Source organism: Penicillium oxalicum, chromosome II (assembly GCF_001723175.1).
Source record: "Penicillium oxalicum strain HP7-1 chromosome II, whole genome shotgun sequence".
NCBI lineage: Eukaryota > Fungi > Ascomycota > Eurotiomycetes > Eurotiales > Aspergillaceae > Penicillium > Penicillium oxalicum.
Window position 1 is genome coordinate 2,296,939 of NC_064651.1, and position 16,535 is coordinate 2,313,473.

General features: G+C 50.4%; 4 protein-coding genes across 4 annotated transcripts; 2 read left to right on the forward strand and 2 right to left on the reverse strand.

Moving 5' to 3' along the window:
* Window positions 1-275: 275 nt before the first annotated feature.
* POX_b02689 (Pre-mRNA-processing-splicing factor 8A) lies at window positions 276-7,920 on the forward strand (the record flags this gene model as incomplete). The annotated part of the gene is made up of 2 exons (XM_050111600.1): window positions 276-5,339; window positions 5,446-7,920. The coding sequence occupies 2 exons, from the start codon at window positions 276-278 to the stop codon at window positions 7,918-7,920; spliced, it is 7,539 nt and encodes a 2,512-aa protein (XP_049971946.1).
* Window positions 7,921-11,056: 3,136 nt separating this feature from the next.
* On the forward strand, window positions 11,057-12,176 carry POX_b02690 (uncharacterized protein; the record flags this gene model as incomplete). The annotated part of the gene is made up of 2 exons (XM_050111601.1): window positions 11,057-11,878; window positions 11,949-12,176. The coding sequence occupies 2 exons, from the start codon at window positions 11,057-11,059 to the stop codon at window positions 12,174-12,176; spliced, it is 1,050 nt and encodes a 349-aa protein (XP_049971947.1).
* A 205-nt stretch (window positions 12,177-12,381) lies between these two features.
* Window positions 12,382-14,308, reverse strand: POX_b02691 (uncharacterized protein; the record flags this gene model as incomplete). Its single annotated transcript, XM_050111602.1, has 5 exons — window positions 12,382-13,413; window positions 13,520-13,591; window positions 13,648-13,818; window positions 13,878-13,982; window positions 14,048-14,308. The coding sequence occupies 5 exons, from the start codon at window positions 14,306-14,308 to the stop codon at window positions 12,382-12,384; spliced, it is 1,641 nt and encodes a 546-aa protein (XP_049971948.1).
* A 669-nt stretch (window positions 14,309-14,977) lies between these two features.
* POX_b02692 (uncharacterized protein) lies at window positions 14,978-16,164 on the reverse strand (the record flags this gene model as incomplete). Its single annotated transcript, XM_050111603.1, has 2 exons — window positions 14,978-15,634; window positions 15,709-16,164. The coding sequence occupies 2 exons, from the start codon at window positions 16,162-16,164 to the stop codon at window positions 14,978-14,980; spliced, it is 1,113 nt and encodes a 370-aa protein (XP_049971949.1).
* Window positions 16,165-16,535: the final 371 nt, after the last annotated feature.

The following is a 16,535-nucleotide window of genomic DNA, read 5'->3' on the forward strand; positions in this document are numbered from 1 at the left end:
CCCAATTAGGAATAGCGCAATCTGGACAGCCGCCACCTGAAACTTCAAGCAAAGGAGCAAGACTTCATCGTACAGAGGATCATCGCGTGTTGGTGCTCTATCCCATCTTTTGACATCGAGTGAACTGTTCTGCGCGTCCCAGAGAAGGTGTCACCAGTCACAACTTCTAGAATTCCGTTCAAATTTGATGATTTTTGACGTGATCTGGACGCGACTTAGAGCTTAACTCACTTCTAAGGGAGGGTGGGTTTACTCCCCCATCAACCACCGACACGATGGCGTCTCTGCCTCCTCCCCCTCCTCCAGGATGGGGTGCAGCTCCTCCCTCGATGACGATGGCGCCGCCGCCTCCGGGCTACCAACCACCGGCCGATCCCAATGTCGCAAAGTTCGCGCAAAAGAAGCACGAGTGGTTGCGCACGCAGCGCAGTCGCTTCGGTGAGAAGCGGAAGGCTGGATTTGTTGAGACACAGAAGGCAGACATGCCGCCAGAGCATCTGCGAAAGATTGTCAAAGACATTGGTGATGTTTCGCAAAGAAAGTACACCAATGAGAAGCGCAGCTACCTCGGCGCGTTGAAGTTCATGCCACACGCTGTCCTCAAGCTGCTCGAGAATATGCCGATGCCTTGGGAGGCGGCCCGTGAAGTCAAGGTTTTGTATCATGTCAACGGATGCCTAACCATCGTTAACGAAACGCCGCGCGTAATCGAACCCGTGTTCCATGCTCAATGGGCTACGATGTGGATGTGTATGCGGCGCGAGAAGAGTGACCGACGCCATTTCAAGCGCATGCGTTTCCCTCCGTTTGACGACGAAGAGCCTCCTCTTTCGTGGTCGGAGAATATCGAAGACGTTGAGCCGCTGGAGCCTATCCAGATGGAGCTTGACGAAGACGAGGATGGAGCTGTCTACGAATGGTTTTACGATCACCGACCTCTCCTTGACACTCCTCACGTGAATGGACCTAGTTACAAGACTTGGAATCTTTCGCTCCCACAGATGGCAACTCTCCATCGTTTAAGCCACCAACTGCTTAGCGATGTTGTCGATCAGAACTACTTCCACATGTTCGATTTGAACAGCTTTTTCACGGCAAAGGCTTTGAACGTAGCCATCCCAGGAGGTCCCCGCTTCGAGCCTCTGTACAAAGACATCGATCCGAACGACGAGGATTTCAGCGAATTCAATGCGATCGATCGCATCATTTTCCGCGCCCCTATTCGAACCGAATACCGCGTGACCTTCCCATTCCTTTACAATACCCTCCCCCGCAGCGTAAAGGTCGCTTGGTACTCCCATCCTCAAGTGGTCTATGTCCGTACTGAGGACCCGAATCTACCCGCCTTTTATTTCGACCCTGTCATCAATCCTATATCTTCCCGCTCTGTTGCACCAAAAAACATCACTGTTAGCCACGAGGATGAGATTTTCGGCATCGGCAACGACGAGGACGAGTTTGAGCTGCCCGATGAGGTTGAGCCATTCTTCGACGACGAGGATCTCTACACCCCGGACACTGCTTCGGCAATCGCTCTCTGGTGGGCTCCTCATCCTTTTGACAAGCGATCCGGAAAGATGGTGCGTGCACAGGATGTGCCTTTGGTCAAGCAATGGTACCTGGAGCATTGTCCCCAGGGCCAGCCCGTCAAAGTCCGCGTTTCTTACCAGAAATTGCTGAAAACATACGTGCTCAACGAACTGCACAAGAATAAGCCCAAGCCTCAGAGCAAGCAAAATCTCCTCAAGACTTTGAAGACGACCAAGTTCTTCCAGCAAACCACGATTGACTGGGTTGAGGCTGGTCTGCAAGTCTGCCGGCAGGGTTTCAACATGCTTAATTTGCTGATTCACCGAAAGAACTTGACCTACCTGCATCTTGACTACAATTTCAACTTGAAACCAGTCAAGACCTTGACCACCAAAGAGCGCAAGAAGTCACGTTTCGGCAATGCATTCCATCTCATGCGTGAAATTCTACGATTGACCAAATTGATCGTCGATGCTCAGGTTCAGTATCGGCTCGGTAACATTGATGCCTTCCAGCTGGCTGATGGCATCTTGTATGCCTTCAACCACGTTGGTCAACTCACTGGTATGTATCGGTACAAGTACAAACTGATGCATCAAATTCGTTCTTGCAAAGACTTGAAGCATTTGATTTATTACCGCTTTAACTCAGGACCGGTCGGCAAGGGGCCAGGTTGCGGTTTCTGGGCTCCTGCCTGGCGTGTGTGGTTGTTCTTCATGCGCGGAATTATCCCTCTCCTTGAGAGATGGCTTGGAAATTTGCTTTCCCGTCAGTTTGAGGGTCGCCACAGCAAAGGTGTCGCTAAGACAGTCACGAAGCAGCGAGTCGAGTCCCACTTCGATCTTGAACTTCGTGCATCCGTCATGGCTGATCTCATGGATATGATGCCCGAGGGAATCAAGCAGAACAAAGTCAACGTTGTGTTGCAGCACTTGTCCGAAGCTTGGAGATGTTGGAAGAGTAACATTCCTTGGAAGGTCCCTGGACTTCCAGCGCCCATTGAGAACATCATTCTCCGATACGTCAAAAGCAAGGCTGATTGGTGGATTTCCGTTGCCCACTACAATCGTGAGCGGATTCGCCGCGGTGCGACCGTTGACAAGACAGTGGCAAAGAAAAACCTTGGTCGTCTGACTCGTCTCTGGCTGAAGTCAGAGCAAGAGCGCCAGCATAACTACCTGAAAGATGGTCCGTATGTGTCGTCTGAGGAGGCCGTGGCCATCTACACCACCATGGTCCACTGGCTCGAGTCCCGCAAGTTTTCGCCTATTCCTTTCCCCAGCGTTTCATACAAGCATGATACCAAGATTCTTATCTTGGCCCTTGAGCGTCTTCGCGAATCATACTCTGTCAAGGGTCGTTTGAATCAGAGCCAGCGAGAAGAACTCGCCCTCATCGAACAAGCCTACGACTCCCCTGGCACAACACTAGCCAGAATCAAGCGCTTCCTTCTGACTCAGCGTGCATTCAAGGAGGTTGGCATCGACATGAACGACAACTACAACAACATCAATCCGGTCTATGACATTGAGCCAATTGAGAAGATTACCGACGCATATCTAGACCAGTATCTCTGGTACCAGGCTGAACAGCGTCACTTGTTCCCTGCTTGGATCAAGCCGTCAGACTCCGAGGTTCCCCCGCTTCTGACATACAAGTGGACTCAGGGAATCAACAACCTATCCAACGTGTGGGAGACAGCAGATGGCGAGACGAATGTGATGATCGAAACTGAGCTTTCGAAGGTCTATGAGAAGATTGATCTTACTCTTCTGAACCGCATGCTTCGCCTCATCATGGATCACAATCTTGCAGATTACATCACCTCAAAGAACAATGTGCAGCTGAGCTACAAAGACATGAACCACACAAATAGCTATGGTCTCATTCGTGGCTTGCAGTTTTCTGGGTTCGTGTTCCAGTACTACGGTCTGATGATCGATCTCTTGCTCCTTGGCCTTCAGCGAGCCAGCGAGATGGCAGGTCCTCCTCAGAGCCCGAATGATTTCCTGCAGTTCCGCGACAAGGCTACCGAGACCCGTCACCCAATTCGACTCTACACCCGTTACGTCGACAAGATTTGGGTCTTCTTCCGATTCCAAGCAGACGAGTCTCGCGATCTCATTCAGCGATTTTTGACGGAGAATCCTGATCCCAACTTTGAAAATGTGATCGGGTATAAGAACAAAAAATGCTGGCCGCGCGATTGTCGTATGCGCTTGATGCGTCATGACGTGAACCTCGGTCGCGCTGTCTTTTGGGACTTGAAGAATCGCCTTCCCAGGTCTATCACTACCATTGATTGGGATGATACTTTCGCCAGTGTTTACAGCAAGGACAACCCGAACCTGCTGTTTTCCATGAACGGGTTTGAGGTCCGCATTCTTCCCAAGATCCGGAATCAAAACGAAGAATTCTCGGTCAAGGATAGTGTGTGGTCTCTTGTGGACAGCTCGACCAAAGAACGAACTGCCCACGCATTCCTTCAAGTGACCGAGGAGGACATTCAGAAGTTCAACAACCGCATCCGACAGATTTTGATGTCTTCTGGATCGACTACTTTCACAAAGATTGCAAACAAGTGGAACACAGCTCTTATTGCTCTCTTCACCTACTATCGCGAGGCTGCTGTTTCCACTGTCAATCTGCTTGATACCATAGTCAAGTGTGAGACCAAGATCCAGACCCGCGTCAAGATCGGACTTAACTCGAAGATGCCCTCGCGCTTCCCTCCTGCCGTATTCTACACACCAAAGGAGCTGGGAGGACTGGGTATGATATCTGGATCTCACATTCTTATCCCTACTAGCGACAAACGCTGGTCGAAGCAGACTGACACTGGAATCACCCATTTCCGTGCTGGTATGTCGCACGATGAAGAAACCTTGATTCCCAATATCTTCCGATACATCATCCCCTGGGAAGCGGAATTCATCGACTCCCAGCGCGTTTGGATGGAGTATTCCCAGAAGCGTCTGGAGGCCCAGCAGCAGAACCGCCGATTGACGCTTGAAGATCTTGAGGACAGTTGGGACCGTGGTCTTCCACGTATCAACACTCTGTTCCAAAAGGATCGTAGTACGCTCAGCTTCGACAAGGGTTTCCGACTCCGTGCTGAATTCAAGCAATACCAGTTGATGAAGAGTAATCCCTTCTGGTGGACAAGTCAGCGACATGATGGTAAACTCTGGAACTTGAACGCCTACCGAACTGATGTCATCCAGGCACTGGGCGGTGTTGAAACCATTCTTGAGCATACTCTATTCAAGGCAACAGCTTTCCCGTCATGGGAGGGTCTCTTCTGGGAGAGAGCTTGTCTTGCAAAGGGGACTCGACTCCTCCGTTACGACGGCTCTGAGGTTAACGTTGAGGACGTTAAGGAGGGCGATCAGCTTCTGGGTCCTGACGGCCAGCCTCGTATTGCATTCAATATCGTGAGTGGCGAGGACCGTTTGTACCGCATCAAACTTGGCGCCTCAAAGGAAGACCTAGTTGTCACTCCCAACCATATTCTGGTTCTGCACCGCGAGAGAAGCGAAAACGCGGAGCAATACGATACTGTCGAGATGACAGCGGAAGAATTTGCTTCGCTTTCCCCCGAAGTGCGCAGTACCTACCGTGCTTTCCGCTCACCAGAGTTCGCGCACCCCGATCAGAAAGTCCCTGGGGAACCCCAGATGCACAACTTCACGATCGAGGATATCAGCCTGGAAGCGCATGCAACACAATGGGCTGGTTTCCGAGTCGACAAAGATCAGCTCTACTTGCGTCACGATTACCTTGTCCTGCACAATTCTGGATTCGAAGAGGTTAGTTTGAGTTTCCAATTTCTAACCTTCCTACCTTTGCAATCCCTGAGCACAGATTCAATTCAGCTTTGGGACCTGTCAGACTAGAAACTAACCTCCTCTGCAGAGCATGAAATTCAAGAAACTCACCAACGCCCAAAGGTCTGGTTTGAATCAGATTCCCAATCGTCGTTTCACTTTGTGGTGGTCTCCCACTATCAATCGTGCCAACGTCTACGTCGGTTTCCAAGTCCAACTTGATCTGACTGGTATCTTCCTGCACGGCAAGATTCCCACTCTGAAAATCTCTTTGATTCAGATTTTCCGCGCCCATTTGTGGCAGAAGATTCATGAATCTGTGGTTATGGATCTCTGTCAGGTCTTCGACCAAGAGTTAGAGCAGCTCGGAATTGAGGCTGTGCAGAAGGAGACTATTCATCCTCGTAAGTCATACAAGATGAATAGCTCCTGTGCCGATATCCTTCTTTTCGCGACAAATAAGTGGAACGTGACACGTCCTTCGTTGTGCTTCGACACGAAGGATGTATACGAGCCAACCACAACGAACAAGTTCTGGCTTGATGTGCAACTCAGGTACGGCGACTACGACTCTCACGACATCGAGCGCTACGTTCGTGCCAAGTACCTCGATTACACGACCGATAGCATGAGTATCTACCCATCTGCGACTGGACTGATGGTTGGCATTGACCTTGCCTACAATCTGTGGTCTGCTTACGGTCAATACTTCCCGGGCCTGAAGACTTTGATTCAGCAAGCTATGGCCAAGATTATGAAGGCAAACCCTGCACTCTATGTCCTTCGCGAGCGTATCCGCAAGGGTCTTCAATTGTACGCGTCCGAGAGCAACCAGGAATTCCTGAATTCCCAAAATTACTCTGAACTTTTCAGTCCCCAAATCCAGCTGTTCATTGATGACACCAACGTGTATCGTGTCACGATCCACAAGACATTCGAAGGTAACTTGACCACCAAGCCTATCAACGGTGCGATCTTCATCTTCAATCCTCGCACTGGACAGCTGTTCCTGAAGATCATCCACACCAGCGTTTGGGCCGGTCAGAAGCGTCTTGGTCAGTTGGCGAAATGGAAAACTGCCGAAGAAGTTGCTGCTCTCATTCGATCTCTCCCTGTTGAAGAGCAACCGAAGCAGCTGATTGTCACTCGCAAGGGTCTTCTTGATCCTCTCGAGGTTCACCTGCTTGACTTCCCCAACATTTCAATTCGAGCCTCCGAACTTCAGCTGCCCTTCCAAGCTGCTATGAAGGTGGAGAAGCTGGCAGACATGATTCTTCGAGCCACGGAGCCCCAGATGGTTCTGTTCAACTTGTACGATGAGTGGCTCAAGTCCATCTCTCCCTACACAGCCTTCTCTCGCCTCATCCTGATCCTTCGTGCTCTTCATGTCAACATTGACAAGGCCAAGATTATCCTTCGACCCGACAAGACTGTGATCACTCAGGAACATCACATCTGGCCTTCGCTGTCCGATGAGGACTGGATCAAAGTCGAAGTCCAACTCCGTGACTTGATCTTGAACGACTATGGCAAGAAGAACAATGTCAACGTACAGAGTCTGACCAGTTCTGAAGTTCGTGACATCATTCTGGGTATGGAGATTAGTGCGCCCTCTCTTCAGCGTCAGCAGGCCGCCGAGATCGAGAAACAGCAGGAAGAAGCCAAGCAGTTGACAGCTGTCACGACTAAGACCCAGAATGTTCGCGGAGAAGACATCATTGTCACGACCACCTCGCAATATGAACAGCAATCTTTCGCTTCGAAGACTGAATGGCGTACCCGCGCCATTGCCACGTCGAATTTGCGCACTCGGTCCAACAACATCTACGTGTCATCCGACGATATTCGCGAAGAGGGCTACACTTACATCATGCCCAAGAATATCCTGAAGCGATTTATTACCATTGCCGATCTCCGTGTTCAGGTTACTGGTTACATCTATGGTAGCTCACCCCCTGACAATGACCAGGTTAAGGAGATCCGCACTATTGTTATGGTTCCCCAGGTTGGAAATACTAGGGATGTGCAGTTACCCCACCAGCTTCCTCAACACGACTACCTGAACGGCCTGGAGCCACTGGGTGTGATTCACACTGTCTCTGGAAATGAGCCACCGTACATGTCTGCGGCGGACGTGACGCAGCACGCCCGCCTGATGAACTCCCATTCTTCTTGGGAAAAAAAAACCGTCACCATGACAGTGTCTTTCACCCCAGGCTCTGTGTCTTTGGCTGCCTGGGCTCTCACCCCTGAAGGATACAAGTGGGGCGCCGAGAACAAAGACATGAGCTCTGACCAGCCACAGGGCTTCTCTACTAGCATGGGAGAGAAATGCCAGCTGCTGCTGAGTGATCGCATTCGCGGTTACTTCTTGGTGCCCGAGGATAATCTGTGGAACTACAGTTTCATGGGTAGCTCGTTTGGCAGTGTCGAGAAACGACCCATCTATGTCAAGATCGATACTCCACTCCGCTTCTACGATGACCAACACCGCCCTCTGCACTTCCAGAATTTCGCGGAACTGGAAGACATTTGGGTGGATCGGACAGATAACTTTGAGTAGAGAGTTGTGGATTTTGTTTGGCGTTTCAGAAAAGCCACTGTTCAGTTTTGAGTCCTGGGAGCGTTCTTTTTTGTACCATTTTTGTATTATTTTTCCCCTTTCAATGTATGATGATATCTTAATCTTTTGTACTCTTCCAGCAATGTGATGAGAATAAGCAGTGCTTTCAGTAATCATTTGTGGGAGCGTAGAGCTTGCGTTCAACAGTATGCGGTTGAGAAGTCGGCAGAATCGAAAAGTGAAGTCACGCGATCGATCAAGCGGTTTCATTACATTGCACTCGGCTTTTTTTCCTTCCTTGACTCGCGTGTTATGGATTGACTGGTCGAGTTGACTGTTATTCGAGTGACTTACGCGGACGCTCAGATGGGAGATTGAGAGAGAACGTTCCAAGGAGGAATGCTTCCTGAGAAGTCACATGCCCCTTCCTACGAAATCTACATCCGCCTGCACAGTGCCCGCCATTCGACCGTCTTCTGTGACGTTGATAGCTACTGCCAACAGAGCCCCTGGGCGTTCTAATGCCCATAAGTTCTCGCTTCGCTTCTTGGGAAATTCTATCCTTGTCCTTCCTGGAGACGAACCATGATAGATTGACCACTCATCGTTACCCGAGAGGGTTGGTGCTCCAAGAGAGCTTCCTTGGATTTAGAGTCAAAAACGAGAGGACCAACCAGAGTACAATCGGCGCAAACATCTGTAACGCAATTGGAAAGTACACGTGAACCGCGGCAAAACTCACGATCGTAGCGCTTCGAAGCAGCGCAAGTGACCCGCGACAATGTCCTGTGACCTGCTGTCCGCACACGAGTCAATCCTGTGGATCGTCCCCAGCTGACCTGGCTGCATGCCAATTGATCACCAACGCACCAAGAGAATCTTACTCCATTAACCTTGATCACAGCGCATCCAAGCACAAAGCCCCGGTTGATTTCTCCAATACATCCACGATCTGTGCTCGATAGGCGCCATGTCGACCCCTGCTCACGTCCGTTAGTTGCAGACATGGTCGAATTTTCCATATGGAATCATTGCTCCGAGCTTCCATTTGCCGAGATCGGCCCTTTGACGATGACTCTATGCAAGCATACGATTACTGGCACATGAATTTGAGCCCGAGCTGGGCGGTATCGAAATGCTTCGAGCTAGTCCAACTTTGATCATAGGACGAAGCACCTGACAGTGCGGGTCGGTCGTCTTCTAATGCGTCATCTGAAAACTCATCACTCACACTTTACCTTCCTATGTGTTCCGAAAGGCATTCAGGAAATGACTGCTGAGTTGGAAAGCCAATGATAGCAGATCTTTACCGCGACAGGCCGCCCAAGGTTGACGTTTTTCACGAGCCGCCTTCCAAAGACCAAAAATCACAAAACACAAGCCCTTGGGGAACCGCCGCGAGTCAAGAAGAGCATTGCGCTATCTCAACAGGCCGCGCAGTAGTGGAAGCTTCACCGAGCATATCCCCTGAGACTTGCGAGAGCAAACAACTACATTGACCAGGGGTCCTCTTACGTGGACGAGAGAAGGCAAAAGCCAGCCGTCTACTGTGCCACATTTGTTGGCATGAAACGTCACCTGTGGAGGGAGACGGGGAGAAACGGGGAGATCAGCACTGCCAACTGCAAGTTCTTCCAGCCTCTGATTTGAACGAGTCTTGCTTCAAGTAAAATTTCTATCATGCTAGGCAAAGCTGCTAGGCTGCCTTGCGAAGACTGCAAGAGCTGATGATTGGGAGCTCAGGCCCTAAGTCAACTTCCAGTTGTCACAACCCATTTGCGATGGGCCTTTTGGATCACCCGGCCCATTGTTCTGCGTTTCCATATGCGAATAATTTGAATCATGACCGTTCCTCAATATCCGTGACAAAGCCCTAAGAGGAGGAGTAGTGCTTCAAATTGGTCAACAAAGACAAGGCAGACGGAGTCGGACTAAGACTGCTTATTGATCCGACCCTCATTGTTTGTACCCCTGTCTGCCGCTCTGGGGTCCTCTTCTTGGGGCCCATGCGTGTCTGTGATTCTTCTTTGCATGCACTCCATGAGCGAGTCCTTCTCGACAGACCCGCTCAAGGGCGTGGAAAAGACCAACGAACGGACTGTTCGACTGGTCCGACGCACCGCCTATTGGCCGAGTGGTCCCAAATCCCATTCCTACTACGCCCTCCTGAACACGGAGTGCCAGCAGGGGGTTCATCAGCCGGCGAATGAGACCCTGGTCGGGGACGGTCCGCCTTGCCCCCCGAAATCAATCTGACGGACGATTCTCTCCCCTTTTCGGCTCTTTTCGGGCTGTAGGTGAGCCGATGCAGACTTCAGGTCTGAACGGTCTGCGGTCAATTACCCTGATCCACCCACACTGGGGTCTCCTATTTTGGCCTGACTCGATGATTATCCCGCCCTCGAGGGCCCGAGCCTTTGGCGGGGGGCAAGAGGCCTGATCCGTGGAGGAGTATCGTCTTTGACTTCCAACTCCTAGAGTGAGAGTGACCTTGCAAAGAGTCAGTCCAACAATCGACGACGGCGTCTAATAGCAAATCATCTCTTTCAACCCAACTCTTGATGATGAGCGGTGCCTTGTCAGTTTCAAGAAAAAAAAATGACCGACCTGAGGGATATTTCGATCGATGATGGTTTTGGGCGAGCCCATATCCTGGTCACGCACGTTCCTGCTGATGTAGTCCCCTCGTGCTTCATTTCTTCAGCTCCCAAGGATCATTCATCATACATATTGCATAGCCAGACTGACGTGAAATCAAGATATCCGTATAAATCCCCCCCTCCTGGACCTCCTCCCTTGAGCCTCTTCGCAGCTCATTCAAATAGACTTCCGGTGGGCCCGATTCGAATTATGTCTGTCAAGCTCATCGTTGCTCGAGTCTATGTGTCTTTTTCTCAATCCGGAAGATACCGCATTCCAGGCCGATTCCCACTGGACTAGACCCCTGTCTGACTTGTGAGGTTTAAATCACTGTTGCCCTGCTCCTTATTCGACTTCAACCCACATCGCTTATGTGAAGTTCTGGGACTCTCGGCTTCCTCTCGTTCCTTTCGGGAACGAAACGTTCGCAGGCCTTTTTGTTCTCTTTGCGCTGTGGACAATCATCCGCCGGGCCATCCCCCGGCAAGGTCGATGTATGTCCGTTTCATTGGCAGATCCATACCGAGGCTTCGCGATCATTTCCTCCCACGGAGAAAAGTTAGAAGACCACAGCTTGGCCTCCTACGATGCCAGAAGCAAGTTGAACGGGCTTGCTTTCCAGCCCGACAATGCCCAAGCTGTCTACGATCAACACCATCACGCACCCCTATTACCTCACCCGACATCTCAGAACAATGGCTATCAGGATGCGCAAACAACATACATATCTGCACATCACATGCCTCGACCATCATTTCACTACGGATATGACTTTGCTTCAAGTAGAAGCACCGCTAAGCGAAAGCGCTCTGGCTCGGAAGACGAGGGAGATGGTAGGCGTCAGATGGAGCATTCATTCCTCACTAGAGGGTCGCTGGTGTCAATGCCCCTTGATGGCTCGTCGATTACAGACCAAACTGGGAGCACTCTATTCCCGAGCCACGACGACATCTCTACTTCGCTTCCACCGGCAACACACGCGTACCAGTCTGCGTTTGCCCTTCCAGTTCCACAGCAGCACCATCATCATCGTCTCCCTGCCCAGCTCTTGAAAGCCCATGATGCAATGACCACAATGTCGGGGGGATCTCCAAGCGTGGTCGGCCAGCCTGGAATGCCAGATCCGGCGCCGCGACCGCGAGGTCCGAAGCTTAAATTTACACCGGAGGAAGATGCTCTGCTGGTAGACTTGAAGGAAGAGAAGAACTTGACTTGGAAGCAAATTGCCGATTTCTTCCCTGGACGGACAAGTGGGACTCTGCAGGTCAGATACTGCACAAAGTTAAAGGCAAAGGATGTGGTTTGGACAGAAGAAATGGTGAGTTGTATTCTATTTGAACCGGTCCATCACGTTCTGCAGAGTGACACATGCTGATTATTCTGCTCAGCTCTCACGTCTTCAACGCGCACTAAGCGACTATGAGCATGACAAATGGCGCGTCATCGCTGCGAAGGTTGGTAACGGATTTACGCCCGCCGCATGCCGCGAGAGGGCTGCTCATTTACAGCAGCACGAACATGAGAGGGAGACACTTCAAGGCCAGGAAACCTACAACTCTCAAGATCTTCGGGATGTCACTATCCGTGAATCGATGCCTGGAGACTGCTCATTGTAAAATCAGCGCCATTTTATTATCTTCACCGTTACTTACTCCTAGCCTCCGGATATTTTAATGTCGCAGACCACGGTGCAGCCCGGAGACGGACAGTGGAATCGTCTTTCTTTACATGGAGTCGGGGAATAGTCAGATCAACGCGGTCTAATGATATCAATTGGCAGATCTTGCAGCGAATTTATTGAACTAGGAATCAGAAGTGCACTCATGAGTTTCCACAGGCGTAGGGTAAGATGCCGGTGCTATGGTCTCCGATTTTCTCGCAAGATCGATCTATAGAACTGTCGACCTGTAGTAGTCGCAATGGTCCCCTCAAGGTTAGCATGTAAAAGCCACCAGAAGGAACTATGTGAATACCTTTATTCAAACTCAGAAGTCTCTTCTCATATGGACCCAGCGTCTCTTCCAGCATGAGATCTCTGGGAGGTGCCTCCTCGGGAGGCCCATCATAGACCCAGGCCCAACGGTAGTCTTGACTCGATTGTTCGGTCCGCACTTCGTCGTCATAACCCCCTCTATCGTGACCATAGACTTCACGGCGCGATCGAAGGCGCACTTTTTCTAGAAGCCAGGGCCCTTTTTTTAACAAAGCACGACACTTGTATAGACCGACGTCGTCATAACTCAGCCCTTCCAGACCGAGTCGAATTCGCACAGATCGATGTATACGCTCATTCGTGCTTTCCAAGAATTCGCGAGTGGGGTAAGAAGTCTCTGGGTCGATGCGATGATACATTCCCGGGGTGCGCGTGGTCTTACCGGCTAGTTTGTAAATTCCAGTCGCTGGTTGAACCATCTCACCCAGGCCCCAGGGTCTGACAGGCTTGTGTTCCTCGTAGATCGACTCTTCAGCCCACTGTTCCCATCTTTTGCTGTTGGAGCTGCTCTCTTTTCGTTGTCCGTGTGAGACTTGATTGTAATAATAAATGACACTTTCTTCGAAAATTTTGTCGATCGTGTTCTCCTCGAAGGCAACCCCCAAGTCGGCCAGCTGGTCCATCATCCATGCCATAGTCACATTGGCAAGCTCTTGATCAGGAAGGCCCCCACCTACATTTGAATGAGCGCCACAGAACCAGACCTGCCGTAGGTCGGTATAGACACCACGTGGACGTTCCCAGATGGCGGGCGCAAATGAGGTGCGCACCTCGTCCAATGCAAGTGCTTGAAAGGCATGCTCAACTGTGTTTGAGAGCGAGGTGTCATACCATTTGCATGTGTGGAGTGTCAGCGTTACCTGGTGTGTAAAAGCTCGCAGGGAAAAGGCAGACTTATTCTCTAGTGGACCGAGGTATTCTTAGTTTTGTTGATATGTTCGTATCCGGAATGCCCAAGCTGCCTACAGTATCAAAGACTGCAACGCAGCGAACTTTAATGGCATAGCCATCCGGGTCATAGAGGCGCGTGAGGCCTTCCTGTAGTATGATTAGTCAATCCGCGGGCACAAAACAAGGTGGAAGAATAGACAGACATCCTCAAGCCGAAGCTTGTATTCTTGTCGACTATGAGGTTTGTTGGCAAATGGTACTGTGGGGAATTTATCCTTGTAGTCAGGATTTCTGATGTTTTCCGCATCTTTGAATATAGGATAAAGATATTCCATCCCTCTGGAATTGAGAAGTCCGATCTGTGCAATCAACCCCTGTGTTGCTGTGAGCTGAGAGATCTATTTTCTCGCGTTTGGAAGATAAGACGGCTTACAGCAACACTGCGCGCCGTGAATGCTCCGCGGGAGAACCCAATGAGAAAAATCTCATCTCCTGGTTCATAATTTGTTGCAATGAAACTGTAGGCCTCTCGAATGTTCTTTCGAACGACTCGTGTCATTTAATCTGTTTTTCGACCATACAGTACCTGGCTAATACACTCACCTCATCCACGCCCGCCCCAAAGATTCCTCCAGCAAGCTCATCTAGAAACGATCCGGAGGTACCCACACCAGCATGATAATACACGATCTGGCTCATGCCGTCCAAGCCAGTCTTCCTGAGGGCCCGATAAAGTCGAGTCACATTGGAAGGTACCTGGAGAGAGTAGTTGTGATCACTTGATGTTGGACGATTATACCCTTCGTCGCTATTGACCCATGTGCCATCCAAGCACACGAGAAGGCGTTTCCCAGGGCAAGTCATTGCGCGAACTTTGATACCAAGCCTCAGTATCAGTTACTTAGGGATCAATAGATATCTTGCACCTGGATCAAAGTGGAGAGTCAGTAATAAGGATCACCGGACGAAGCTGATTCTGTGAGGCGAGACATTATTGTTCTCTACTGTACCTTTCCTTGGCGAACTTCCATGCGTGTGCGTACGCTAGGAGAAGATCGTCAACGCAGCCTTCAGCCTAGGTATTTTATCAGAGGGTGGAGATGAGTGGATCCTCCCTGAGAGGTCTGCATCAGCAGCCCTGACGCGAAGTCGTGGAGATCCCAAAACAACATGCGAGCGAAGACTCGAACTTTACTACCCCGCGGCGGCCTCGCCTCACTCGTGACTTGCACTCCGATCAATCCCCGTGACAACCTAAAAGTTGCAGTTCATGTAACTTATGTGATGTACAAAAAACAAGAAAATAGAATTTTCAATTCAATGTGCAAGTTTTCAGTGAAAAGCACGACTATATATGAAATTGAAATTTGCAATTTGCCAGTGTTCGATCATTTGCCTCCATCTTTTTGCTTTCTTTCCCGAATCAACCCCGACGGCGAGACATGCCCCGGACCTGTTTGCAATCTGTAATTCACGAGTTTGCGAGAGATTTGATTGTCTCACGGCAAATTTAAAGTCCACCAGAATGACTTCTCACTTCAGCATGCATCGAATAGAGCGCCAATGCAACTCGACGTGCTTTGCCATGTAGTCAACCTGACATCCATCTTCAGGGTTGATCACGAAAGCCCGGCCTCCATCCTCGTTGCACGGTGTATCAGATGCTGTGCAGACACCCCCCTTGAGCGACCATGAATAGATGGAATACGGTGGCCCCTTGACGCAAGAGCCTGAGCTGAACCCACCATCGGTGAAATATTTGCAATAAACGCCAGGTCGCTCGTCAAGTCCAGTATAGTAATCACCGGGAAGATCAATACATTTGGAGTTGAGATCCTTGTGACCTGAGATCACGTAGTAGTCTTGATCACACACAGTGCCAGTGTAGGCAACAAGAGTCCACGCAGGTCCATCAATCGTGGTGGTCGTCGCAACTTCGACGTTCTTGGTCGTTGAAGTCGTCGCTGGCTTTGTGATCGCTGGCGCCGTGGTGATTGCTGGTGCGGTGGTGATGGGAACCCTGGTCATGGTTGTTTTCTCTTTGGTCACCGGCTTTGTGGTGGTTGTTTTCTCCTTCATGGTAGGCTTTGCAGTGGGTTTGGCGACTAGTTGGCAATTTGACAGGCAGGTTTTGTCATTGGGAGTGCATTTGTCGCCCGTTGGTGACACACAATAGCCATCAATCGTACACTAAATGTTGTTCCAGTCAGCTGAGAGAAGAGAGAATTTCAAGGGGATAACCATCGAGAAAAGCAGCAACTAACACATTGGTCTGCAGGACATGGGTTGATCGATGCAAGGTCGGACCAGTTATGAGGACGCATGGCCCCGGGTACCAAAGGGCCACAGACTGCATCACCTTTTGCCGTCGGCATGGGAGGTTCCCCAGGACCGATGCAGATAGTGGCACCCTGGGGTAGCAAAGCGCAACTGAAGCGCCAAGAGCGAGCATTGAAGCTAGCAAGCTGAGCGGTTGATATTCCATTTGCCTTTGCAATGGCGTCACACGTCTCGCCAGCCTGGGTAACGTAAGTCTTGCACAAAGCACCCGAGTCTCTTTGATCGAGGGGTGTCCCATTTTGACTGGCGAGCTTCTCGGAGTCGACGAGTTGAGGCCACTCATGGTGAAAGTCCGGGACCGCAAAAGCAATCGCAAACAAGGCCAGCATGAGCGCCCACAGAGTCAGAAGACCACAAGAAGAATGATGGATTGCGGCCATTTTGAAAATGACTCAAATTGATGAGCTATTGTAGCATCTTTCGAGGGTGCTTTCCGCCCATTTGTACGAGACGATCTTACATCCCCTCCGGGTGCTGCGAACTGACTCGACGGCCAGTTCACTCGCAAATTGGGGGCCTAGTTTTGGCGATGCACGTATCATTCAAGGTGTTTCTTTGACGGTCTTCTCAGATCTGAATTTTCGTGCTTCTATTCTTTCATAGAGGGGATGGACGGTGAGGAGTGATTGGTCCCTGGTATTCGAATGCTGAACATAGACTGTCAAGTCTGAGCAAAGGACGGCATCCACAATCACTTCTCCACAGATTGTTTCTCGCGCATGATAAAGCGGCTTTGACGGAAATACAGAAA